The 27,197-nt window shown below is 39.6% G+C and overlaps 1 protein-coding gene and 2 long non-coding RNA genes across 6 annotated transcripts; 2 read left to right on the top strand and 1 right to left on the bottom strand.

The window, feature by feature from the left end:
• The first annotated feature begins 1,811 nt into the window (after positions 1–1,811).
• On the top strand, positions 1,812–18,397 carry LOC125380687. Its single transcript, XM_048396587.1, has 3 exons — positions 1,812–1,942; positions 3,190–3,192; positions 12,950–18,397. The coding sequence occupies exon 3, from the start codon at positions 16,690–16,692 to the stop codon at positions 18,109–18,111; it is 1,422 nt and encodes a 473-aa protein (XP_048252544.1). The 5' UTR covers positions 1,812–1,942; positions 3,190–3,192; positions 12,950–16,689; the 3' UTR covers positions 18,112–18,397.
• Positions 18,398–20,430: 2,033 nt separating this feature from the next.
• On the bottom strand, positions 20,431–26,370 carry LOC124115357. 4 transcript variants are annotated; one of them, XR_007221386.1, is made up of 4 exons: positions 25,526–26,370; positions 24,924–25,013; positions 24,509–24,591; positions 20,431–20,942 (listed from the first exon to the last, which is right to left on the bottom strand). It is a non-coding gene; the product is annotated as an uncharacterized LOC124115357 (long non-coding RNA). The 4 variants fall into 4 exon arrangements; XR_007221398.1 differs by having other exon boundaries at positions 25,758–26,370; XR_007221392.1 differs by having other exon boundaries at positions 24,509–25,013; positions 25,758–26,370.
• Positions 21,727–24,180, top strand: LOC125380717. Its single transcript, XR_007221369.1, has 2 exons — positions 21,727–22,068; positions 23,903–24,180. It is a non-coding gene; the product is annotated as an uncharacterized LOC125380717 (long non-coding RNA).
• Positions 26,371–27,197: the final 827 nt, after the last annotated feature.

Genomic DNA, 27,197 nt, shown 5'->3' with positions numbered 1-27,197 from the left:
GAATGAAGGCTTACAAAATTCCTAAAAATGTTATGAAGTAGAGAAACTGACACGGGCAAATTTCCCCTTGGATGATAGAGGGACATATTTGTCCCTCCTTTTCAACCCTCACTTTGAAGTCGAATAAAATTCAAACTGCAGCAGTCACAGAGACACTTCACAGTTTTGAATACGGTGGGAAATTCCCTGTTTGATCATGTCATCCACTGGCATTTTTGGCCAAGCAAAATTACTGAAAATTAGGTGCATAGTAAATGTCGACATTTTTTTTACACATTACTAAATTACCACTCATGGCGTTATTTACAGCATGTTTTGAAATTATAAGTTCGGCTATTCACTCGGCGAAATGAATTTCAAAAATAGCATAGCATCACCGGTATCTGTCTTTGATCAAATCCTCAATGATCATTCCAAAACGGATAGTTGTAAAAGGTTCGATGCCACAGAGATAACTCCTTTTGAGGATGATGCCCATGTCTGTCTTGTTCAGTAATATGGAAAGCAGTTTTCTAAGAACGCATACCATAAGACCCCATACCATCTTTCCAACGATCTTGAAAATTATCAACATAATCACTTAACACAGGTTTGATTTATGTAAATAGTTACTAAATACCATCCATGTTTAAAAGAAAATCGACATCTGGACACTACGCAATCTTAGACTACATTACTACTATAGTATTATTTGTAACACTTTGAAACGGAATGTCACCTACAAAGTTAGAAGTGATGACTGGGTGAATGAATAGAAACCATCCATTATGATTCTGCCCATTTGTTGAGTAATGGACATTGACTTATTTTTTTGGTATTAATAATTGTATTGCATTTGAATGTTGTTTAAAAATATATAGCTAGAAAATATCAACATCGGCCATGGTTAATTGCTTTTCTATTCCAATTTCAATATTTTCAACAGAGGTTTTATCATTTTAAACGTAACCATCCAATAAATATATTGCAACCACATACGAGTCGTACAACACATTTCTATTTTGTCAGAAGAGTCACATCATATTTATTACGAGTTATTCTTTATTCCTTAAATGGAACACTAACCCTCTTAAAATAAACTTTTTCGACGTCATGGAATGGAAAGACAAAGTTAGGAATATTTTCAATGCGACATTTATACTGTATGGGGTGGCTCTACATATGTCGACATATATAAACTTCCAACATGCGCATCTCGTTCAAATACCTGAGAATATTTTATTCGCTCAAAGTTTTCTGACAAGTGTATAATAAATATTTTTCTAGCATAGCACAATTTGGGGGTGTATTCGAAAACCTGCGAAATGTTCATGCAAAGAATACGCTAGACTATGTTTACTATCATTTCTCTTACATATCGATATCATGTACGTAAAATATATGAAGAAAATAATTTTGGAAATTTAATTTCCTACAATTAATTACAATTTAAAGTTTGAAGGTCTTTCCTGCACCCGATGGTGGCACATCTAACAAAATGACTTAAAGTAGTTTGTGACGTTTCTCGGTGGAGGCTTTTGTAGAAGGGTAGCGCTTCGTCTAAAAATAGCGACCAATGAAAAATTACATAACATAGTGTATGTTTAATATTTCGAAGGCGCTCACAGCCATCGTCTCATTGGCCTGTACCGGCTCCTATATTGTGATATTGGAGACGGGGCCCAGCTTATTCCGGTGACATGCCTATCCGCGTGAACTAGTGCTGCTTTCGAAATGCGCGGCCGCCAAAGCTAACTCTGTAGACGGTACCAAGTGAACTACCACGCTTGGTTGTCACCGCTGTTGACAGTCGTAAAAGTTTACTTATTTCAGAATAATATGATCGGTTATTTGTCATTACTGTCAGGTTTATCGGTTCCTGACTGACAACTGACAACCATGGGACCGTTCGTAAAGGTATGTGTTCTTTTCTTTACCTTTAAAATAATTTTGACAACCAGTGGTACTGTTGTGTGAGACGATCTCTACTTCCGTCGGAGACATTCGGTTTCCCTCGGAAGTGTTCGGGAAGCCGAGGCCGAGGTACGCTGCCGGAAAAGGGATCGTCTGCAACGAAGCTTCGAGAAAGGTAAAATCCCTAGTTCTGAGCTAACAGTCGCGGACCGCATTTTAAGACAACACTACGCAGATCGTGCCGGACAATCACACTATTAATTGACAACCATCAGAGCAGTTAATCACCATATTGTTCGCGGAAGTAAAATCACTACAGTGGCGCTGCGAACAAAAATACGATTTCTGCTTTTGAACGGGCCGCCATTTTGATTGTTTTGACCGTTGCCGATCTGAAGTGAAAATTTTGTCGTACGATTGGAAGATATTTTCCTTTTTTTGTGCGGCAAATATTGTAATTATTGATGCTATATGTGATTATATGTATGTCTCAAACATTTTTCATTCATGTGCCACGCGAATTAACGTGTTTGGCAGATTTTGAGAAATTTTGACAGTCTGTTGCGAGCGTCAACAAAACCTCTGACCTCGTGACCTTTACCCTCGTCCGTGATGCTTTGCATACGAGCGATTGTTTGTATGTATATGTATTTTCTGAACGAAATTTTTGTGTGAGATTGATTTATTACCACTTTTGGTCCACCGTGATACCTATTCATCGTGGATTAATCGTATAATAAAATTGAAATCTGTTGAATATTCTGTGGTGACAAGACAACACAGGAATCGTCAATATTGTCGAGATTTGGATCACACACTCGCTGAGTTTTGCGATATTTTTTGCAAAATACAATATTGCTCAACAATTTGAAGTTTGGATCCCACACCTGCTGTGTGTTGCGATAGATTTTGAAAAAAACATCTTGTTCATAAAGTGAATTAGGACTTCAAAATTGAATCAAACCATGGCAGAAGACAAAATTTACATTAACTCCTGTGAAATTCAAGATTTGGTCACAGTGCCTGGCATCGGCCCTTCCAAGACAAAATTAATAATGGCACACATTGAGAATAATGGGGAAATCACCAAGGAGGAATTTCTAAATTTAAAAATTCATAAAGTCACCTCCTTGGCTGACTATTTTGATTTCTCTGCACCAGGAAGCCCTGAAATAGGAAGCCCTACAATGGGTAGCCAGCCTCTGGCTCAAAGCCTTCTACAACCAGGTATATCAAGTTCAGCCAACATGGGGCCAAGTTCTGCGGCCGGTATGTCATCAGGGTATGGGGGTTTAGGGGGTTTAATGACCCCAGTACATCAACCACCACCTGCTGGCAGTGTTGCGAGCACTCTTGCAACACCCACTCATATACCACCACCTGTTGGCAGTGTTGCGAGCACTCTTGCAACACCCCATCATATACCACCACCAGTTGCGAGCACTCTTGCAACAGTCAATTGTATGCCACCACCCCTAGTTGCGAGCACTCTTGCAACCAGCATGCCCAACACATATCCGCACATCCTGGCACAGTACTCGCCTTACCAGTACTCACCATACTCACCGCCAGCGTTTGCTCAAGTCGCAGCACTCCGATATGAGGAAGAGTTGCATCAAAGAGATGCATTAATTCAGTCATTATTGGCAGAACGCCAAGAGAGGACACAACAGGTACCGGTAAGCAGCCCAGTCCAAACCCCAGACCAGAATATCCATGGTGGGGTTCGACCCAACGTGCCAGCATAGGCAACAGCATCTCGGATTCAAGATGACCGAACAAGACAGCAAAATCATTTAATTTCTGTCATTGACAAATATCAGGCCACACATGTTCAAACAATTCCCCAGCCAAGAAGGGTCGAAAACCAACCAGGAAGAGATATACATCCTGGGCAATTTCTCAGTGACCGAGAGTATGGGGCAGGGGATGTCAGACGACGCACTCAGATTATTACCGAGCCTAGTCGCCCAAGTACCAGAGAACCGGAGATTTCCATAGAGCCAGCGCTTGATCATGTTGATGATGAGGAATACAGGTTTCCTAACCGAGGAAGGGCCAGACAGCATCAACCAAGGCAGAGCTATGCAAGTCAGGACCGACACAGCCCTGCAATCAAGGTACCTAGGGCCCTGGTCTTTGATGGAAAGAGTCGTTGGTCGACTTTTTATTTAAAGTTTAGGACTTATGCCAAACGGGAGAACTGGAATTCTGAGGAGTTACGGGACCAGTTATGCTTCTGCATGAAGGACGAAGCAAGTGAATACTTCGCTTCTTGCATTGAGCGAGATCCCGATATCCCATTTGAGGATCTCGTTAAGAAGTTTCAACGGTGGTATGATCGCCAAGAACTTCCAGAAACAGCGCAGGTGAAATTCAGCACCATGCGCCAACAACCAGATGAGTCCCTCGAGAAATGATCGGAACGGCTCATGTCAACAGTAACAATTGCATTTGACAGATTGCCAGAAGACTATGTTGAGCGACAAGTCATCATGAGGTTCTGTCTTGGATGTGAGCAGAAGGAGGCAGGTCAGTATGCAGCCAACCTACATCCCTTTTCTCTTGAGAAAGCAATGGATGCTGTGCGCACATTCCAGCACACCCACAGGGATGTGAAATCTCCGCGGAAACGCGGAAAATCGCGTTTTTTAAAATAGTAGTCCTCGGAAAAAAATCATCTTCCGCGGAAAAAATTATTAAAAATTTAAAAAAAACACTCCGAAAAATATGATCGAAAACCGGACAATTGGCGCGGATTGTCCTGTTTTCGATCGGAGCTTTCACAGCATAGGTTTTCGGACATCATATGTTTTCCGTCACGAATACTTGCACTATAACGTGGGGCATGGCGTCACACAGAAATTGTAAATACTCAGAGTCAGCTGATGGCTTGTTTTTAAGATAAAGTTGTCTTTTAGCCTGTAAGTGAATGAGATGTTTTACAGTTGTTCATGTGATAAGCGAGAAATTTATGAATGTTTCTTCAGCGTCCAAAACCCCATGTCATGGGGATATATATTGTATTAATGTCTTATGTTTGAAATGGAGTTTTGTTTTTTTTCATCAAAAGGTAAGTACAAGGTAAGTTTTTTTCAATATGCTTCAACATGGGGAAAGGGTCAGACATTGCACACTTGTGACAGTTGTCCTTGTGTCTGGGGGATGGGGGTTGAAGTTTATGGCAGTATTGCTCCCAGACCTGGCGGGTAGCCAGGTGCGCGAAAGCTATGCCCGATTTTTTTAAAGTACTGATTTAACTTCGAAATTTTACTGCATCTGCCATCTTGTTTATTTTACTTATTGACTTTTGCCATTGACTTATTACATTTCTTGGTGTGAATGTTGTCCAAACTGCATGAAATTGCTTAAAATGCAATCAAATGTTTTAAAAATTTCTGGGGGGGCATACCCCCAGACCCCCCTAGACTTTTCCTCTTTTTTTCGGCAAAACCTGCTCACATCCCTGCACCCATCAGGCCATCTATGGTAAGCAGAGGCAGATAAGATACCTGGCATCTGATCGAGAAGAGGTTGGAGATTTTCAAGTCAGGGCTGTCTCAAGGTCACCAGTAAGCAATTCCAGAAACCCAACCCTGGAAAAGAAAATGGACCAGCTGGAGGCAAGGTTCGACAAGATGGAAACCATGCTATTCAAAGTAATGGGAAGGTTAAGCAATAGGCGTTCCCGTTCCCCTAGTCCCGCAACATCACCTGGTCGCAGCAACGAATGTTACCAGTGTGGCCAAGTGGGACACTTTAAGATAAATTGTCCTCAGAGAAGCCTGATTAAAGACAAAAGGGTAACATTTCGAGAGGAACAGAGTTCCGGGGAGAAGGAGTTAAACTCCAACGGGGTGGGTCGAAAGGCCTAAGTCCTACCCCCCACTGGAGTGAAGGCCAGCTGGAAACTGCAATCAGGGCGCCACAGCTAGGTCTCTCAAATTCCTTTAAAGGTGCCCACGAGGAAGTCACTGCTCACGGCAATGGTCCTAGCAGACCACAAACTGCTGTGAGTAGTGACATCTTCAAATGTCCATGTCCTGAAGTAACCATCAATGCAGTGCATCATGGAACAGTTTTTACCATCCCGCTATTGGTCCAGGGCACAAAGGCAGGGGCAATAATTGATACTGCAGCAGAGGTGACAATTATCTCTGACAAGCTATTCAAGAAGCTTCAACATAAACCAGAGATAGGAGATGAGATAACCCCGGGCTTTGACTTCTTGCTGAAAAATAGTGCCGAAATTGACATGAAAAATCATATCCTAACCATAAATGGAACAACAGTGGACATGGTTTTAAGGGAGTCAGGTAAACCAGTTAATGTATGTCGCATCATGATACCCCGGCGTACGTTACTACCACCCCATTCGGTAACCAGGACACCCTGTTACATGGAGCAAAGTTTACAAACCTACATCTCCGAACCAACTCCAGAAATGGCCGACATTACATCACCACGAATTCTTCATTCACCGGGAAATAAGCCAGTCATTTGCTTCCTTAACACTACAGACCACCACATTACGGTAAAGAAGGGTCAAATTGTTGGGGAAGCATCAGAGGTGGATATCAGGGAAGTCACTCTGGAGGAAGGAGATGACAGGAACAAACAAGACATCAATCTAGGGACAGAACAGCCAGGTGAAATAGGTCATGACACACATGTAAACTTACCAGAACATCTCAAGGACCTGTATTCACGTTCGTGCAAGCATTTGCCACAAGATGACTAGTCACGATTAGTGCGCCTACTCAAAGATTTTGAGGATGTCTTCGCAAAGGATGATCTGGATTTAGGGGAGTTTACTGCATTTGAACACAGGATTGACACAACAGATGCTAAACCTGTCAGACAACGCATGAGGCGTACCCCGCTAGGATTTGAAAATGAGGAAGAAGCACACTTGAAAAAAATGTTGGAAGCCAACGTTATTCAGCCTTCTATGTCAGAATGGGCTTCAGCTCCAGTTCTCATTCGCAAGTCTGATGGTGGGGTGCGTTGGTGCATTGATTACCGACGTCTGAATTACGTTACGGTCAAAGACGTGTTCCCTCTGCCCTTGATTGAAGACTGTATTGACACGCTAGTAGGCAGTGAATGGTTCTCCAAACTAGATGCTAATTCAGCATATTGGCAAGTCAAGATTGGTAAAGAGGACCAGAAAAAGACAGCATTCATAACAAAGTATGGATTGTATGAGCACGTCAGAATGGGCTTTGGTCTCTGCAATGCCCCGGCCACTTTTTCTAGAGTTATGGCACTAGTCCTCAGTGGATTGACTTGGGACATCGTCCTTGCCTTCTTGGATGATGCAGTGGTTAATGGGACCAGTATACCCTCCCACTTCATCAATCTGAGGAGAGTATTAGAGCGATTTCGGAAATACAATCTGAAGCTGAAACCTAGAAAATGTGAGCTGTTTCAGAAGAAAGTGGAATTTTTAGGCAGAGTGGTCAGCAAGGATGGGCTAGAAGTAAACCCAGGTAGCCTGGAATGTGTTCATAACTGGCCCGTCCCCACCTGCACAAAGGAAGTTGAGCGATTCCTAGGATTTGCCAACTATCACAGAGGATTCATCAAGAATTATGCTGAGCTGGCATGTTCTTTGTATGACCTCACAGGAAAAAAACCCTTTATATGGGAGGAAAAACAAAAGCAGTCCTTCAAAAGGTTAAAAGCTGCCCTTACGTCAACACCGGTGTTAGCATTGCACAACAAGGAAGACCACTTCATCTTGGATACAGATGCTTCAGATTGGGCCATTGGAGCGGAACTGATACAAGTGCAAGATGGTCAAGAGAGAGTAATTAGTTACGGCAGTTTTAGTCTCACACCGGAACAGAGAAGGTACTGCACCACGCGCAAGGAGCTGCGGTTTACCCGACAGTACCGCCATTATTTGTTGGGTAGGCCGTTCACAGTAAGAACAGACCACAGCAGTCTCACCTGGTTACTAAGTTCAGATCACCAGAAAGACAGCTCGCCCGTTGGCTTGAGGAATTAAGTCAGTATGACATGACAGTACTCCATAGACCTGGTGCCAAGCACCTCAATGCGGATGGATTGTCACAGATTCCTGAGAAGGACAATTGCCCTTATTATCAGGGAACAGTGGAGCCCCTATCACTCCCATGCAATGGCTGCAAATATTGCAAGAGAGCACACAAAAATTGGGGAGCCTTCCAGGAAGAAGTTGATTATTCCATACCCTTGTCAAGGAGAAACATCACTCAAGCCAAGGTGAGACAACTCTTGTTGGAGTCCACTTCTAGACAAGTAACATTTTCAACAGAGGGGAATGTTCTAGGTACATCAAGTACATATTTTACTCAAGATCTACAGACTTGTTTAGAGAGCTGTCCAAAGCCTGAAGTTAGTGTTCAGCGCCTAGTAATGGTGACTGACACACAAACAGGAAATCTTGAATTATTTCCGGAGCCGAGGGACGTACAAGTTCAGAAGGTCACCATTAATGCTGAGAAGGATACCACTCCAAGGTTTGGATATTCTCTGGACGAGTTAAGGCAGCTCCAGAGAAAGGACAAACAACTAACCTTTCTGCATCAATGGTTGGATGATAAAACAATACCATCTGAACAAGAAATATTTCTGGCAAGCCAAGCAACAAAGTCCTACTGGATAGACAAAGAATTATTCTCACGAGATCACCGGGGTCTGGTGGTCCGGGAGAGTAATCAGGACTCCAACAACAAACTGCTCCTTGTTCCACAAACCCTCCAGCAAGAAGTGTTGAAGCATGTCCATGACATTCCCGCAGCAGGCCATATGGGAATCTCAAAGACAAGAGAGAGACTAAGGTCCCGATATTATTGGTACCGATGCTCTCAAGAGGCACAGGAATATGTCCAAACATGTGAGAAATGTAGTAAGAACAAGAAACCCTCTAAACACTCTAGGGCGAAAATGACCAATTTCCATGCAGGCGCGCCAATGGAAAGGGTGCACCTGGATTTTATTGGTCCATTGCCCTTAAGCAAAAAAGGGAATCAGTTCATATTGATGATGGTGGATCAATTCACGAAGTGGGTTGAGTGCATCCCTCTTCCAAGTCAAAAGGCGGAGGCGACAGCACAAGCCGCTATCAATGAGTTTTTCTCTCAATTTGGCTATCCGTTCCAATTACATACGGACCAAGGTCGTAATTTTCAGAGTGAACTCTTTAAGTCAATATGTTCCTTGCTACACATTCACAAAACCCGTACAACACCCTACCGTCCGTCTTCTAATGGACAGGTAGAACGGTATAACAGGACATTACTCCAGATGATACGCTGTCATGTAGGGAAGTCACAAGCAGGATGGGACGAGTACCTAGCACAGCTAGCAGGGGCGATACGGTCATCTGTAAACCGACAGACAGGATATTCAGCCAACAAGTTGATGCTTGGAAGAGAGGTGAATGTACCAGCTGATCTGATGTTTGGATCCCCAGTTAAACATGTATCTAACTCCCTGCCAGAGTATGTGAATTCCTTACAGAGAGCAATCCAGGAGGCACATGAGATGGCCAGGTCTAATCTCCGAACAGCCTTACAAAGAATGAAGAGGGATTATGACTTGAAAACCAATGAAAGTACATACACCGAAGGAGATTTGGTGTATGTCATGGACACCGCTGTGAAGGTAGGGAAGTGCAAAAAGTTGCATCCCACATGGAAGGGTCCCTTTCTAATTGTCAAGAAACGAACACCCACCCTGTTTATCATCCGATACAGGAACCGAGATTCTACTGTCCACCATGACCGCCTCCGTCAGTGTCTGGATAGAAAAATTCCAGCATGCGTGTTGAGGGCAAAAGCCAAGTTTGAGTCCAAACAGGGGATGACACAGGATACACAGGTGGAATACCGTCGGATGTCGGCCAAAAAGAGACTGACATCTTATACTGTAAGTGCCAGAAACCCTACAATGGTACACTTATGATCGCTTGTGATGGTTGTGATGAATGGTATCGCGGCGAGTGTGTGGGGGTCACGGAGGAAGAGTCTAAAACAATGGACTCTTACTTCTGTGACTACTGTCTCTACAACTGAAAATGTATGTGCGTGGTCTTCCCATGCACATACTTAAATGATGGAAGGGTTAATATATAGTTTCCCACTCTTGCAGGCACCTGTAGACAAAAAACCCAAACAAAACCACAACCAAACATTGACATGGAGAACCACCGCTCACGTTCTATCCGGAGACGCGATTGCTTGGGACACCGTGCCCACTCACGTTTGCCCTCAAGGCATCCTCAACATAGAGTGTCCTGGTCGAGGGTCATTCGGAGGTCTCGTTCGCCAAGGAGATGCGTACCCACGAGTGAACGATCTCGAAGACCTCATCGAGGACCCAGTCCAAGAAGGGGAAGGTCCCCCCAACGAAACCGGGCTATCACGTACAGGAGAGGGCGGTCCCCAAGGCGTGGTGACCTACACCTGTACCACCATGGATTGAAGCCAGAGGGGGCCATCATCGAGGGAAAGCCTGTACAGAGAAAAGTATCTGTCACTTCCTCGGACAGGTTGGGGTTGGTGATTCAGACCTCATTAGCCCCGACTAACCCTGGAAAGCCCATCAGGAACCGTAAGCCAGGGTTGACACAGGATCATGGCCAAACCTTGCTTCGTGGTGGGGTGCTCCAAACGGACAAGGCATCTCAGGCAACACCTGATGAGTCATTTGCCCCAGTGCTTTGATGAGGGACAAATGGAGGTGAAGCGTCTGGTTCAGGCCCAGACAGGACTGATCTGGCTGGCCAAAGAGATCTTCGGTCCCGGGTCTACTCCTGAGGACCTGGTAGATCATTTAAATGGCTCTGACCTATTGGAGGAATATCCCATTTCCCCAAGTGGTCTTACCCGGATGAGAGAGTTCTCTCACAAGCTGGCTCTTGGGGTTCCCAACAAGTTCACCATGTGCCCGGTGAACTCGGTGGCTGTTCTCCTTCATTGGAGGGTCGTTGGGAACCTTCTCAACCTGCTTACCGAGGAGCAGAGAGCCAGGTTTAAGGCTCTCTTTAGTCTTGGTTTGGCACCACAGCTACAGTCACTGGCAAGTGTGACCAGCCCAAAGGAGGTCAGACCCACTGCAATGGTCACAGCCAAGCCACTGTTCAGACAAGAGGAGGAGGGTCCTATGGAGGCAGGGACCCCACTGGAAATGCCATCGCCAGCTATGGAGCAGGTTTTGGACGTCCTCGTCTTGGATGAGGGCGCCTCAGAGTTTGATGGTCAGTCCCTTGCGGGTCCCATCTCACCTCAGGCCATTGACTCTCACTGTCATCTGGATCGTCTCCAACTTAGACAGTTTGGCAAGTACCTAGAAAGTAGGTCTTTGGAGGACACCCTAAAGCCAGGACCCCAGCAACATCCAGATCGACCATTTCAGTTGGTTAGTGTGGTGTCCGTACATTGTGACCCGGGCACATATCCAAAGGTCACAGGCCAGGACACAATGATCCACCAACTATTGGTCTGCATCCTAAGAAGGCAGACCAATTTAACCAGGCTATCAAGGAGAAGATCTGCCACCTCCTGAAACAGCCTCAAGTCGTCGCCCTAGGGGAGATCGGTATCGACCAGTCCACCCCTCCAGCCTCCTGGGTGCGACAGAGGGAGGTGTTCCAAAGCCTGCTTAAACTCAAGCCATCAGGCCTACCGGTGGTAGTCCATTGCCGTGGCAACGCAATGGACGAGAAGAAGAATTTTGGTGCTGTGGCCCATTGCCTTGCTATAGGCATCCTAGATAGGCACTGCCAGGAATCCAAAGCAGATAGTGTATCAGACATGGCCATTCATGTCCATTGCTTTGGGGGAGATTACCAGGTTCTAGAGGCCTGGTTGGTCAAATTCCCCAGGGCCTACTTTGGATTTTCTGGAATGGTGGCGAGATTCACATCTCAACAAAAGAGAGCTTTAAGGAGGGTACCAGAAGATAGGCTACTCCTAGAGACAGATGCACCTTACCTGTCCCCGAGAAATAACAGGATCAGCACCCCCAATGATATAGGCGAGGTGGCCTACTCGGTATCAAGGATCCGTGGGACAACAGTGGAATCGGTTCTCGCCACCACCACAGCCAACAGCCAAGCCCTGTACCACTTCTAGTAAGTGACTAGAAGGACACCCGGGTTTACTCCTGGGGGTCAGGAAAGTGGTACAGCCACGATATGCAACTCACCCCATCAAGTACCCGTGTCCATTCATGGGTATTTTGCATCTTAATTATCCGATGCTAATTGTGGGGTACAAACCCTCAACACCTCGCATGATTGAATGTGTGGAGTAGGGCTGCAAGGATTTAAAAACTACGTACAAGGAAATACAAGACACAGTGAATCAAGTACCCATGTCTATTCATGGGTATTTTGCATCTTAAATTATCTGATGCCATAGGCTGTGGGGATACCATTAAACCTACAGACCCTTAACACCTCGCATGATTGAATGTGTGGAGTAAGGTTGCAAGAATATAGAAACTCCATATTGACACAGTAAATCAAGTACCTGTGTCCATTCATGGGTACAAACCCTTAACGCCTCGCATGATTGAATGTGTGGAGTAGGGTTTCCAGCAATATTAAAGCATCCCTCCCAGCGATGACGGACGTCTTTGGATGTGCTAGAGCGGCTAAAAAATAAGGTGTTCCTCAAGCAATGACGGACGTCTCCGGATGTGCCTGAGCAGAAATGATGGGGGAGGACCTTCAGCAATGACGGACGTCCTCGGATGTACCCGAGCTTAGAAAACAGGGAGGAGTGTTGTGTGAGACGATCTCTACTTCCGTCGGAGACATTCGGTTTCCCTCGGAAGTGTTCGGGAAGCCGAGGCCGAGGTGCACGTGGCCGAGCGCTGCCGGAAAAGGGATCGTCTGCAACGAAGCTTCGAGAAAGGTAAATACCCTAGTTCTGAGCTAACAGTCGCGGACCGCATTTTAAGATAACACTATGCAGATCGTGCCGGACAATCACACTATTAATTGGCGAAACCATCAGAGCAGTTAATCACCATATTGTTCGCGGAAGTAAAATCACTACAGTACTATCGTTCAGACGTGTATTTATAGTCTCAGTGGACAGTGTTTTATGATTACGGAGGATGTGTTACATGTTTCTGTGATGTAATATTATTTATGAAGATGTAACTACTAATAGGTAGGCCACTTTCCCCAACTTACCACGTTATTCTGGTATCTGACGGCATGATCAGTGTCATGGAAGCCGTGCCTTTGACAGTTTGAATAGGCATTAAATTAGGCAAGATTTGGAGGATGAAATTTGGAAAATCTATGCTATGAATATATTTTTTAACGTGAAATTTATTTTAGTATATTGTATTTATTTTTTTAGTAATTATAGTCTATTTATAGTACTTAATAACCCAGTCACGTGTTTGGAACTTAAAATTTAATATGCACTATATTTGGTCATAATTACCATGTTTACTCTGTCACACACCTTAAATTAAGTAAATAATATTCCATTAAGAAATTTGTTAGTTTGGAGAAGAAACTTACTTATAAATATTTTTTTATGAAGGAGACAATAGGGTTTTTATGCAATGTAGAAAGCCTGTGCATAAATTGTTGTGTAATTATGAAAATTAGTTTGTATATTAAATGTGAATAGATATAATAATGCAGATGTACTATTTCTTGCACTTTGGTAGTTTGCACCATAAAAAAAATGTTTTTGTGAAATAATTAAAAGTTGAGAGAAAATAAATAATTTCCTCTACTTTGGATGAATGACAGTCATTACAGAATTGTGTGTGATCAATCATGATATGTGATGTCAGCATTGTTTACATGGCGAATTCAGGAGACACTCGACTTGTTTACCGTCCCAGGTATGACTATCTTCCCATCAGTGATTCACCTGGCCGGAGACGTCAAATTGAACCCAGGTCCAGCTGGTAAGGAATTAGAGGATATGAAATCGGCTATCATTAGACAAATAAAGGAATCAGAGGAAAGACTGTCAAAAGATATACACTCGATGAAGAAGGATATAGAATATCTGATGTCGGAAGTAACAGATCTGAAGAAATAGGTCAAGAACAGTACAGCGGAACAAGAGATTTTACGACTGGACATCGATACACTCATAGAAAGAACTCATCATTTGGAGGAGTATGTTGGTGTTCTTGAATCTCGTGTCGAGGACCAGGAGCGAAGAGGTCGACGTAACAACATGGTGTTGTACGGAGTACCTGAGGTCGAGGGACACAAGGAAACCTACACAGAAAGTAAGAACAAGGTGCTGGAAATCTTGAACGACGCAAGGAGAACAAAGGGTCTGACTACGCTTGTGGTGAGAGACATTGAGAGGGCCCACCGTATTTCCTCAAAATACTCCAATAAAACCAGGCCTATAATCGTGCGCATGTGCCACTGGAATGACAAGTGGCACTCAGTGAAACTTAGGAGTGTACTGAAACAGAATGGGATAGGAATCGCAAATGACCTGTCAAACCAACAGAGACAGGAACTGTACAAGCTTCGTAGTGAGAACCCAAACATTAGATACTACTATAAAGGGAATAAGCTCGTCGAGGAACCTAAGGAGGACAGTGTACAGAATTCACAAGATAATATCACCCAGCAGAACAAGCCTCCCAGGCGACAGCTTAGATCCTACTCTCACGCTGCCTCTAGGGGACAGTCGAGCTAGGGGTGTGGTCAGGGCCGAGTAAGAGACAATGTACATACTTCTAGTGAATGTAGGACGTTTCAACAAGAATCTGTGGACTTATTTGACAATCAACCTGTAAGTAAGGAAAATCTTGTGAAATTTATATTTTGGAATATTTCTGGAATTTGGAGTAAATTAAGTGACTCTGACTTCTGTAGCTATGTACAAAACTTTGACATCATTGGAATTACAGAAACATGGTGTAAGGATCTCAATTTAGGTAATGTTTTTCAAAATTATGAAATCATTAACAAAGAGGCAGATAAATTATCATCTTATGGCAGACTTTCTGGTGGCATTTTAGTTATGGCTAGGAAAGAATTGTCTAAATGTGTAAAATGGACAAAAACTTCTGAAAATGCAATTTTCCTACTGTTTGACAAACAACTTTTTGGAACAGAATTAGATTTGTTTTATGCTTGTGTGTACATACACCCAGAGAGTTCCTCATGGTATGATAAGTTTAGTTCTAATTGCAAAAATGGTGTCACTCTTTTTCAAGAGAAACTACTTACAATATTATCAGAATTTGATGATGTACATGTATTATGTGGTGGTGATTTCAATGCCAGAACTGGAACTAAATCTGACTATGTTGAAGATGACATAACAGAGTATACTGAAAATCATAATTACTTCATGTCTGATCTTATATCGGATTACTTCAATCTTGAACGCTTTTCTCTAGATAGAGTTTTAAACAGCTTTGGAAAATGTTTAACTGATTTATGTTCAGTTCTGAATATTCATATCATGAATGGAAGATGTGGTAGAGATAAAAATGTCGGTGACTTTACTTTTATTGGTGTAAATGGTACCAGTGTAATTGACTATATTATAGCCTCTTCTCCATTATTTGACAATGTTGCAGACTTTGGTGTAGAATCTTGATCAGATTCAGTTCACCTTCCAGTTACTATGACATTAAGAGTACCCGAAACACACCAACCCTCAAAACCAAGGAATGATCAGGCTACTAAATCTTTCAAGTTTGTCTGGGATAATGACAAATCACAAAATTTTAGAGATCAACTCTTTTCTGACCAAGTTCAAGATTTACTTGATAAATCAGTAAATACAGCATTGTCCAAAATTGATGTAAGTATTAATTACTTAGTGGATGCCTTGAAATTAGCGGGCTCGGACATGCAAAAAAAGGTTAGAAATCCAAAGCTTAGTCAATTGTGTAAATGGTATGATGCAGAATGTGAGGGTCTTAAAAAGAAAAGATGTAGGGCACTCAATAAATTCAGGAGATGTAAAGATAAGGACTCACTTAGAGAATATCATAACATAAGAAACAAATATATAGCTATGTGCAAAGAAAAGAAACAAGAATATTTACATGATAAGCAACAATCCTTAGAAAATAACATTCATGACTCTAAACTATTTTGGTCAGAACTGAAAAGTCTAAGCAAACATCAAAAGACAAATAATATCAACATTAAGGATTGGTACATTTACTTTAAAGAATTATTTACTTTCACAGTTACTGATCAGAGCCCTGAAAATCAGTTCCAGGAGTCACAAGATAATACTCAGTTTGCAAATGATATACTGGATTCCCCTATTACCAGAGATGAGATTTTAGAGAGTATACACCATCTTAAATGCAACAAATCACCAGCAATGGATCAGATTATTCCCGAGTTTTTTTAAACATTCCTCAGATATAATTGTACCTTACCTTGAACTTATATTTAATGTTATATTAGAAAATGGAACATTTCCAGATGCATGGTCATTAGGGATAATTGTGCCAATACATAAACAAGGTGATATAAACAATTACAGAGGTATTTCACTGCTAAGTGTTTTTGGTAAATTATTCACAAACATAATAAATAAAAGGTTAGTGTTTTGGGCAGATACCCTCAACAAAATCAATGAAGAACAAGCTGGATTTAGAGAGGGCTATTCAACTATTGACAACATTTTTATCCTTCAAGTTTTAGTTAACAAATACCTCAGTGTCAAGGGTGGGAAACTTGATGTGCTCTTCGTTGACTTTGCCAAGGCATTTGACTCAGTGCAGAGACATAAACTATGGAACCTTTTAAGATCACATGGCCTCAGCTTTAAGATGAACAAACTATTGGGTAGCATTTACGAGAATATTAAGGTGTGTGTGCGAAACAATAATGAGATTTCAGAAACATTTATTAGTCAGTTAGGAGTAAGACAAGGATGCATCTTAAGCCCATTTTTCTTTACTTTTTTCATAAATGAACTGGCTGTACAAATAAATACCAACTGTAATTATGGTGTTCAGCTCCATCCAGATATTACAAAGATATTTTTACTTTTATTTGCAGATGATATTGTTTTCTTTTCATCAACAATCAAAGGACTGCAGTGTCAAATTAATGAACTTGAAAGTTACTGCAATAAATGGAAGCTAACAGTTAACATGAGTAAAACAAAAGTTTTGGTATTTAAGAATGGAGGTCATTTAGCAAGTAAAGAATATTGGTCCTTTAAAGGACAAAAAATAGAAACTACAGGATTTTATAAATATCTTGGTGTTTACTTCAGTAGAAACTTGTCATGGCATAAACATTTGTATCAAGCTGCTTTACAAGCAAGAAAGGTCTTTGTAAGTATCCATAAGAGTTTGAAAGTTTTAGAAACCATTTCTCATCAATCTTTTTTAAAAATATTTGATATAAAGATACTCCCCATTTTGTTGTATGGGGCAGAAGTCTGGGGTCTACATAACTTTGATGCCATAGAAAGGATTCATTTATATGTTTGCAAAAAGTATTTAGGTGTTAAAATAAACACTTCCAGCTTGGTGGTGTATGGAGAATGTGGAAGATTCCCTCTCTATGTATATTCAAATATAAAAGTTATTAAATACTGGCTGAGACTTATTGACATGCCCTCGTATAGATTGCCGAAAAAGTGTTATAATATGATGATAGTTTATGATAATAATGGGAAAAGAAACTGGGTTACAGGTGTTAGAGAATTACTTTTCAGTTGTGGCTTTGGTGATATTTGGCAAAACCAAAATGTGTATCCCAAACCAATGTTTATACTTTCATTAACCCAGAGATTAAAGGATATTTATTTACAATCTTGGACTGCATCATTGACTCAAACAAACAAATGCTTTTATTACAAATTGTTTAAAGCAGAAATAATTATGGAAGATTATTTATCAAAAGTTAATGTTAAAAAATTTCGAACGGCTCTTTCACGTTTTAGATGTTCTTCTCACAACCTTTTAATAGAAACAGGGCGCTATGTAAACATTCCTCGTGAAGAAAGAATCTGTAATCTATGTAGTTTAAACTCAGTAGAAGATGAATTTCATTTCTTACTTGTATGTCCAGTGTATTTACACCTTAGGGAAAAATACCTGCAAGCTTATTATTACAGGTACCCTAATATTATTAAATTTGTTACATTGCTGTCAAACACAAAAAGAAGTATCTTACAAAATGTTTCCATGTACATATATTATGCCTCTTTATACAGACAGAACCTTATGAAAGAATAATCTTAGCTGCTTGGTATTAGGAAACTATTGTGTATATACATTAAGTACATATTTATAGATATTTGCCATCTGAATAAACTACAAACAAAAGAGTTAAAAATGGTATTAAACTACTAGGCTGTCATATGATATTGTGGGACGTGATATTATAAATGGTTAAGAATAGTTATATGTATATGAAATGATATGATGTGACATGACATGATGTGATAGGATATGAAGTGTTGTGGTGTGATATGATACATGAGGGGATATGATGCAATATATTATGTGTATTATAGAAATTGTGTAAATACTGTTTTTTAGTGTACATATTATATGGCTTGCGGTCTTACAGTGTTGAATAAATATTGATTGATTGATATGAAATAAATTGGCATGGAATGACATGGCATTATATGGTATGATATGATAAGATATGATGGGACAAGCTATGACATTGCTAATGTGTTGTGTGATATGACATGTTGAAATGTGATACAATATAGTTGTGATATATGGTAGGATGGTATGTATAGTATGTTATGATAATGTTATATGAAATAATACTATATAGTATGATCTTATAATAATGATACAATATGATATGATGTTATATAATATGTTGTATGATATAACAAGTTGTGATATGGTAATATAGAAATTATGAAATTACAGGGTATGGTATTGTACTGTATGTGTGAAATTATGTGACTGCGTTGAAATGCGAGGTGGAATGACGTGAGGTGATCTGGTGAGATATGTACATAAATTGTATAAAACTGTATATTCTTCAAATTGTACTATAGGCCTGTGGCCTCTTCAGTATGTGAAATAAAGAAAGACAGTCATTACTGCATGCCAAATAGATTTTCTTAGCCCTGCCTGTAAATATATTGATCCCGAAAATAATTATCCAAATTGAATGAAATAAAGCTCTTCTCATCAACATGCACCAAAAAAGAATATATGGGAAAATAAACATAATAACTTATAGTGTCACAAATCAGTTAATCAAATAACCATGAAGGCAAGTCAATACATTATATTGATTACTATAATCTAGTATTTGAAATAAATATATCAAACCCTATCCTGTAAAACACACATACCCCTTAATTTCGAACTACATTTGAATATGTATTATCATTGTTATATTAAAAGTATGTAAGTCAAATTGTTTTATTTTACTCGCATATTTCAATGAAAGACCTCTTAGTCTCAGGTGGTTTCAGGTTTGTGCAACAAGTAACTGCTGTTAGTATTCGTATATGAATATTCACAGTGATATACTAATTCATCAAATTGTGTAAACATTATTTGTTAAGTCCGGTGATGAATAGAACTGGTGTTGGACAATGGTAATTTTACACTGTGTATGTACTTGATGTCTAGTTCTATGTTGTTGCAGAACATGAATGGTTTTTTTCTTGGTCAAAAGATGAAGCATCATCCAGCACGCAGCAACTTCAAGTCAGAAGTGGCCAAAATGCAAGACAAATACACTGAATTATGGAGGTGATCACCAATGACATGTCCTACATTAAGAAAGATACTTACTAATAAATGAAGTGTTATGTTATTCTGAGGGAAGAAATAAAAGTGTTACACCTCGTCAGCAATATAATTGTTATAACACTGCAGACTGTGATTGATAGCAGGGGCAAGATTAAAAGATTAATTGTGATAAACAGTAGGGGTTTTTAAATTAATATTTCTGGTTGTGAGGCTCAATTGAACAAAGTAAAAAAATTGCCACAAGTCCAAAACATTAATAGATTCAACTTATCACTCAGTCAACTCTTATGAACACAATGTAGTGCAACCATATTGACTTGATGAAGAGATAGAAACAATTGCACCTATTTTTCATATATTTGTGTATTTTAAATATTCTGCCAATAAATCCAAGTCAAACAAATGAGGTAACTGTCATTTCACATTTTCAGCTATCCATTTGGACCAATCTGTTTTAAGATTACTGGTCAAGAAATGTTAATGTTTATTGGCTATTGTTCTATGAATCAGTGTAATTTGTATGCTGGACCCTAAAACAGCGATGCAAAAACAAGACATGTTGATATTTCAACAAAGAATTCATTTCACAAAGCAACAACTGCTATGCCATTGGTTAAGTTAAATTTTCATTGGTAAGCATCTGTTGTATTTTCTTGGAAAATTTTGAACCATAAACTGGAAATCTATTATCACACATTCCATGTGCATTGTTATGATATTATATTCAATATCAATTCAGTATCATGGCTGATACCAGAAATATTAAAAAAAACTTTTTTTGTATGGCATTATCCCAGACAAAAAACAATAAATAAGCTTCAGCTCTATTCAGTAATTTTATTTCAAGGTCATGAGTATTAAACATTCATGGCAAATATTCCCAAATGCCAAGCCTGAACAAATAAATGTGCCAGCATGCACTGTTACTGGTGTCAGTATCTAGATTCACACTGGACTTTATGAGAGAGTCCCAAGATGTTCTGCAACACCATGTTGATGACAAGTAGGTCCTGTTCCAGCAAGTGTCCAGTGTATATGGTGTATTCTGATGGTCACAGACATCATTTACAGAGCCAATACTTCAGCAAAATGTTCAGATAGAACTTTAATATGTTTACACCTGTATACACAACAAGAGTTGTTCTTTCATAGGCAATGTAATGCTTGACCACAAAATATTCCAAGAAAAAAAAATCTGAAGATATGTTATAGTCTGAGATGCTCTTGAGGTGCAGTTATGCTTGGCATCAAGGTAATTCTGGTGATCCATATGCATCTACTCGTGAGTAAGATGAGGAAATCTTTCTCCCCTCAAACATGGAAATAGGGTCCAACTGCAAAAGATAAATAACACTTATGAGATCATAAAATACCAACCATTTCTTACAATGCCTACATCAAGATATAATTAATAAATTAAAGGGGAAGTGTACACGCAAAAATCACTTTCTTTCTTATTTTAAACAAAACGGAATTTTAGAATTAGTAAGTATCAGTGTTTGAAAATATACACTCATTTTTCTCACAGTCAATGTAGCGAGCTCACAATAAGTGTGAAAATGTCATGCCGTTATGAGGCCTTCGTTTTCCGAGCTAAACAGGCCTGAGTTATCCCCCTTAGATTATGACGTAGCAAGCTCCTCACAGCGATAGTACGTTCCCGGAGCGATAGTACGTTCCCGGAGCTCTCTATACTATCGCTGCCACCAGTCAAAACTAGGTGGCCACAACCATGCTTGGAGTTGAACTCGCAACCGAATGACCGTTATGTTTACAAACAAGTGACGACTGTCGTGACGCCGAATACACTTATAGCTGCTAAATTACTTTCTTCGTTTGTCAATTTGAATTTCTGTTTCATTAAAACTATCATGTTATTTATATAGTAAGAATGTAAGGGAGAAGTTGGTTGGTTTTCCGTTAGTCTGCAATCTCGAACCAATCTGATTATCAAAACAACAAAGTAAATTCATCTGGAAAACATGGTCAGTCGTAAACCTTTTCAAATTGAAATATGATGGCATTCCCAAAGACATAAACAAAAGTATAAACGTTACTACATTTGGGGTTAGAGGGCAAATTTCAAGATTCTTGTAATGGCCGCGCCCACACTGGTGGCAGCGATGTTACCGAGAGTGTAACGAAGGTGTCACGCGCTGGGAAGGAGCTTGATGACGTAGGTGCCAATTTAACTGGGTCCCTGTCTTGTCACAACGCAAAAGATATCAAGTACCAGTTTATGGTGAGACAACATGGCATCCGATACCTTGCCTGGTCCGAAGAAGTTCCCTTGACCCTTCAAGAAATCGCAAAACCATACGATTTTGAACCAAAACGAGCAAGCTTCGCGGTATGGAAACGATGAAAATCAAGTGGAAACAAGAGAAGACCCACATCACCTAATTTCTCACCCGACCCCGACTCGACATCTACACAATTAGGCCTACCAGTGACAACGTGGTAAGAATAACACTTTGATGTGTGTATACCTAAATTACCTATATGCTGATTATTACGTTTTCAGATGCGGAAATGTAATATTCTAAGAGATTTTTTGTCACGCCTGGTGACCCGCATGCTTTATCAGCAGCCCTATTAATCCTGTCCCACCCTGTTACGGGGCGGTCGGGTAGCCTAGTGGTTAAAGCGTTCGATCGTCACGCCGAAGACCCGGGTTCGATTCCCGACATGGGCACAATGTGTGAAGCCCATTTCTGGTGTCCCCCGCCGTGATATTGCTGGAATATTGGTAAAAGCGGCGTAAAACCATACTCACTCACTCACTCACCCTGTTACGACCCTATCGCCGGTATCGGCATTGTCGTCAATCTGAGTTTGTCTGTTTGGATGTAACTATTCCCACCACCTATAGGCTACAGATCAATGCTACTTGACAATATCAAGAAACAAATACGATCTGTCGCCAAACGTTGTCTCAACAAGATTACACATTAGGCCTACCAGCTGATGACGAGACCATATGCTTAGAGTAACACGAAAATGGGGTACGTCCCAGTACGTTTCTAAAGTCGGTTGCCGAGTGGAAACGTACTGGGGGAAAAAGATTCTCTTTGATTTTTTCCCATCCGAGTACAAAATACCTGCCATATTTATTGATAAGTAATTGGATGTCGTACTTCAAACTTCACACCGTCCCCATTTGAAAGTGAAAAGATAGATCACTCAATTGATTTGTTTAGTGTTTGAAACCAGTTACTGCAGTAGGCCTACAGTATCTTATTCTATTTAATAGATAATTGGTTGTTGATTTGTTCTGACAACCATTCATAGAAAATGCATTGCAACTTTGCAGGGAAACTATTTATCATCTATTATGGGGCCAGATTTTTTTTTTAAATGTTTAGAAACTATAAAAAAGAAGAAATATCTAATATATAATTAATTATTAAAAACAGTGGGTTGCTAAACTGAGTGGACCAGATATATGTAAAATGTTTACAAAAAGCTCATTTACAGTCACAATCGATACATATAAATTATCTAAGAAACTATAAGTAAAACTTTAAAAAAAAAATATTTGAAATTTTAAATCTTTGTTTGGAAATTTGGACCTCCCAACCTGACCTTTTGAGCAAAACGTCTGTTACAACCGCCCCCTAAAATGCAAATGAAATATGCAATAATTTTTTTATATGAGTGAGTGAGTAGGATTTTACCCCGCTTTTAGCAATATTCCAGCAATATCATAACTGGGGGACACCAGAAAAGGGCTTCACATGTTGTGCCCATGTGGGGAATCGAACTTGGGTCTTCAGTGTGACGATCGAACGCTTTCACCTCAAGGCTACCCCACCACCCTTTTTTATATTAACACTTGAAATAAAGTTTAGAAAACATATAATATGATTTACTTTCATCAATTTATTTTATTATGCATTTTAACATCTATCCTGCACAACAAACAAATCTGACAAGTAAAATAAGAGATTCGAGTACCATAAATGTTTATTTGCCAGCAAGTTGTGAAAGCATATGTAACTTGTAAGGTTATTAAATTACATCAGTGATATTGAAACATGCCCACAATATTTCAAGAAGTATTCAAACCTACAGTAATAAACACATCATGTCAACATGATAGAACTATAAACTGTTTTGGTATTTATTGAATTATTAACATGTAATAAAAATTATGCATATATCATCAATACAAGTTACTTCTTATATAAGCATCCCTCCAGATTTAATGACAGAAATATATATGTAAATGGTATGATATTTTTTTGTAATGTTGTGCATAGCTTGACTAATAAAAGACACTTTTTCATTTCAGAATCTATCTACACCTCATAAACAAGAGGTTCACTTTGGGGATTTGCAGAAATAGTTGAAGAATCAGAGAAAAGTTATTCCATCTTGTGTTGTCGAGGTGATTCATGAAAGATTTCCATCTGATGTATGTAATGTTTTTCTCTATGCTCATTAAAATAAACTTTTTTCGTTGAAATCTTGTTTTATGGTCTCTGACAACAATCAGCCTTTGCTGTTTCATTTGATAAGTTTCTGTAATACAGGATGGCTGATGCTGGATCAGGTAGTTTTGGGCAAGGGCAAAGGCCGGGGAAAAGACTTAAGAAAATATCACAAGCACTGGCTAAATGCTCAGTGGCAACTTGTTAGTGCACTGGTTGACTATTTCAAAAGTACTACTCTCTTGTTGTCTGAAGCACTGTACCTCACAAGACACTCTAATATTTTATGACTTGTAACTCTGCATGAAAATAAACACAATTTGCACACAATGAAAATGGATCTCAACACCAGGGATTTCTTGTGACACCGTTGGGGCAGGATACTCTCACCTTTCGCGAACACCTGGTATGATCACTATTTGATAGCGATTCATTAACACCTGCTCATGATTTAGTCAGAATCGTACCATCAACTGTTTTTTTACAAAGATTTCTTATGAATATGGAAAGGGTTTTGTCGCATTTATACTCTTCCATATCATTGTGGGACCTGAAAAATATAAAAATAATTTTAACATAGATTTGTCAAAAACAATATGTACACTGACTAAATAATTGTAAAAGAAGGTGGTAATAATCTGCAGCAGTGTGAGGCATGACACTGGGTGCCTGAATACAAATATCATCAGTTAACTGTGTACAAATTGTATCAGATCTAAACTTTTATATGTCATTCACAGTATACGTTCATTTGTCATCCACACTACACTTTTACAACAAAATATAGAATATAATAGATACACAAAATAGTTCAATACAGAAATTATTTGCATATAGTATTTACATTGTGTGATTATTCATTGTCAAAATATTATTTTGTACCTCATACTGTGAAGCACGGTGTGCCATGCTTCTGGTGTACATTGGACAGCGACTTTACACCATGATGGACTGGCATGACTTGGCTCGAAACTTCATATTTGAAAGATACAACATAGAAACATTAACACTTTTGTCATCTATATCTCACTATCACAAAATATAAAATGGTAACTTGATTTTTTTCATGTATAAATGTGCTATAAATTGTATATGTGTGTAAATTGCATTGAACATGAATTTGAATATTTTGGGTGGTAGGTGGGCGATGATTTTGGATAGTGACTGGCTATTTTGTCAGCTACAAACCAGCAAAACCAGATATCTTTTTGAATAAAAAATATATAAAGCCTAAATATAAAAAATAAACATGTTGCAACAATGTATTTTTGCGGATTTTTGCTTCAACAGTCTGAATCAAAATTATTGTACATGATTATTTAAAGATTAGGTACACACACAAACACAGAATTTCAATGAGTTTATAATTTATAATTTGTTTTACTGTGTTATTATAAAGTTTATTAATTACCGAAATGAGATGATTTGTGTTAATTCCAGACGGGAATGGCTGTAAAACTAAAACATTACGTAACACAACTTACTCCATCAACAGGAGTTTGCTGTTACTCCATCAACAGGAGTTTGCTGCATACTGCAACGATCAGCTGATCAGGAGTATCGACGTAACCATGCAGGAAGTGAACATGTGAACGAGACAACATCGCGGATATTCATGATTATCAAGTGAAACTATGTACAAATATCACCCTCCCCCAGCTAAAATACATTTTTAAATACTACTGTGGTTAGAATAAACTAAAACAGCAAACTTACCTGATCGAGTTACTTCAACCTTACGGCGTTTGTTTACAAAAACATCCCAGTCAGGGTCTTGATGAAAGTTCTGTCCCTTTAGCATAAGGATCGTACACCATCCGCTTCCGATCAGTTTCAGCACAGGACCATATGTAACTAATAATAGTAACAAAAACGGCCTTCGGCCTCGTCTATAATTTTTTGGCGAGTTTTTTTTATTGTTATTATTAGTTACATATGGTCCTGTGGTTTCAGAACCAGCAGGTATCTAAACTCTCATAGAAGACGACAGCAACTCAGCAAGAGCCATTATGCGCAACACAAATGAACGAATAAGCGCAATTCATCTGAATTCATACAACGGACCCTTCCAACCATAATCGCGAATCTTACAGTATGTTAACAGTGCATTGTTGTCTTCTCAGTCGCGAATTTGGAAAACGAAATAATTTTAGAGTAATTGTGCTTAGCGTTGTATCTTGGACAGCTCGGCACCGAACAAAACAATAGCTAGGCTGCGCATCTGAGAAGATAGAACCACACACCTACATACACCACGTGAAACGCGTCTAATAAAGTCTTATGACGTCATTCCTTTAACAATTGGCACCAATGACGTCATATTGCAAGGGGCATAAGCCATGGTGTGTTTATTATGGAAATAGAACTCTCTGTAAATGTGAAAAATATGAACCGATTTTATGAATAAAATAAATTTGATACGTGTGATATTTTAATTGTTTTGCCTCCGAAACTACTAGGTAAATACTTTCCAAGATGAAAAAGTACAAGAAAAATAGGTTTATTTTCGTGTGAATTTGCCCTTTAACCCCCTGGATGCCAGAGGGACATATATGTCCTTCCTCTACAACCCTCACTTTGAAGTCGAATAAAATTCAAAATACATCACCAACACAAATACACTTCACAATTTTGAATAAGGTGGGAAATTTCCTGTTCTGTGATATCATCCACTGGCATTTTAGGCCAAGCAAAAGTACTGAAAATGACCTCTGAAAATTAGGTACATTGTAAATGTCGCCATTTTTTACACATTACTAAATCACCGCTCACGGCGTTATTTACAGCATGTTTTGAAATCTATATTTAGGATATTTACTCGGAGAAATGAATTTCAAAAATAGCATATTAGTGATCACGGGTATCTGTCTTTTATGAAAACACCAATGATCATTCCAAAACGTCTCCCATAACCCGAGAATCGTTTAGAATGTTTTGGAAAATACGCAAACACGAACGCCGAAGTGAACTTTCCGCCATATTGGCTAGTGTTTACAAAATCACGTTTCAGGTACACCGGTTATGAGGCGCCTGTAACATCGCGTATATGTCAAACTTAGCTGCCATACACACATCCTTGAATTCCTCATACATTTTAGGATCAAATAACCAATGGTCTCTGTCACCAATACAAAGTGGCTGGATGAAATCAAGCAA

The sequence above is a fragment of the Haliotis rufescens genome, unplaced genomic scaffold (genome assembly GCF_023055435.1).
Source record: "Haliotis rufescens isolate VD_foot unplaced genomic scaffold, xgHalRufe1.0.p SCAF_1, whole genome shotgun sequence".
Taxonomy (NCBI): Eukaryota; Metazoa; Mollusca; class Gastropoda; order Lepetellida; family Haliotidae; genus Haliotis; species Haliotis rufescens.
The sequence above is the reverse complement of the archived record's forward strand: the minus strand, read 5'-3'. Positions and strand labels throughout refer to the sequence as shown.

What these genes read in the sequence shown, in the direction of transcription:
- LOC125380687 (XM_048396587.1), top strand. Translation starts at nt 16,690, where the DNA reads ATGAACAAACTATTGGGTAGCATTTACGAGAATATTAAGGTGTGTGTG.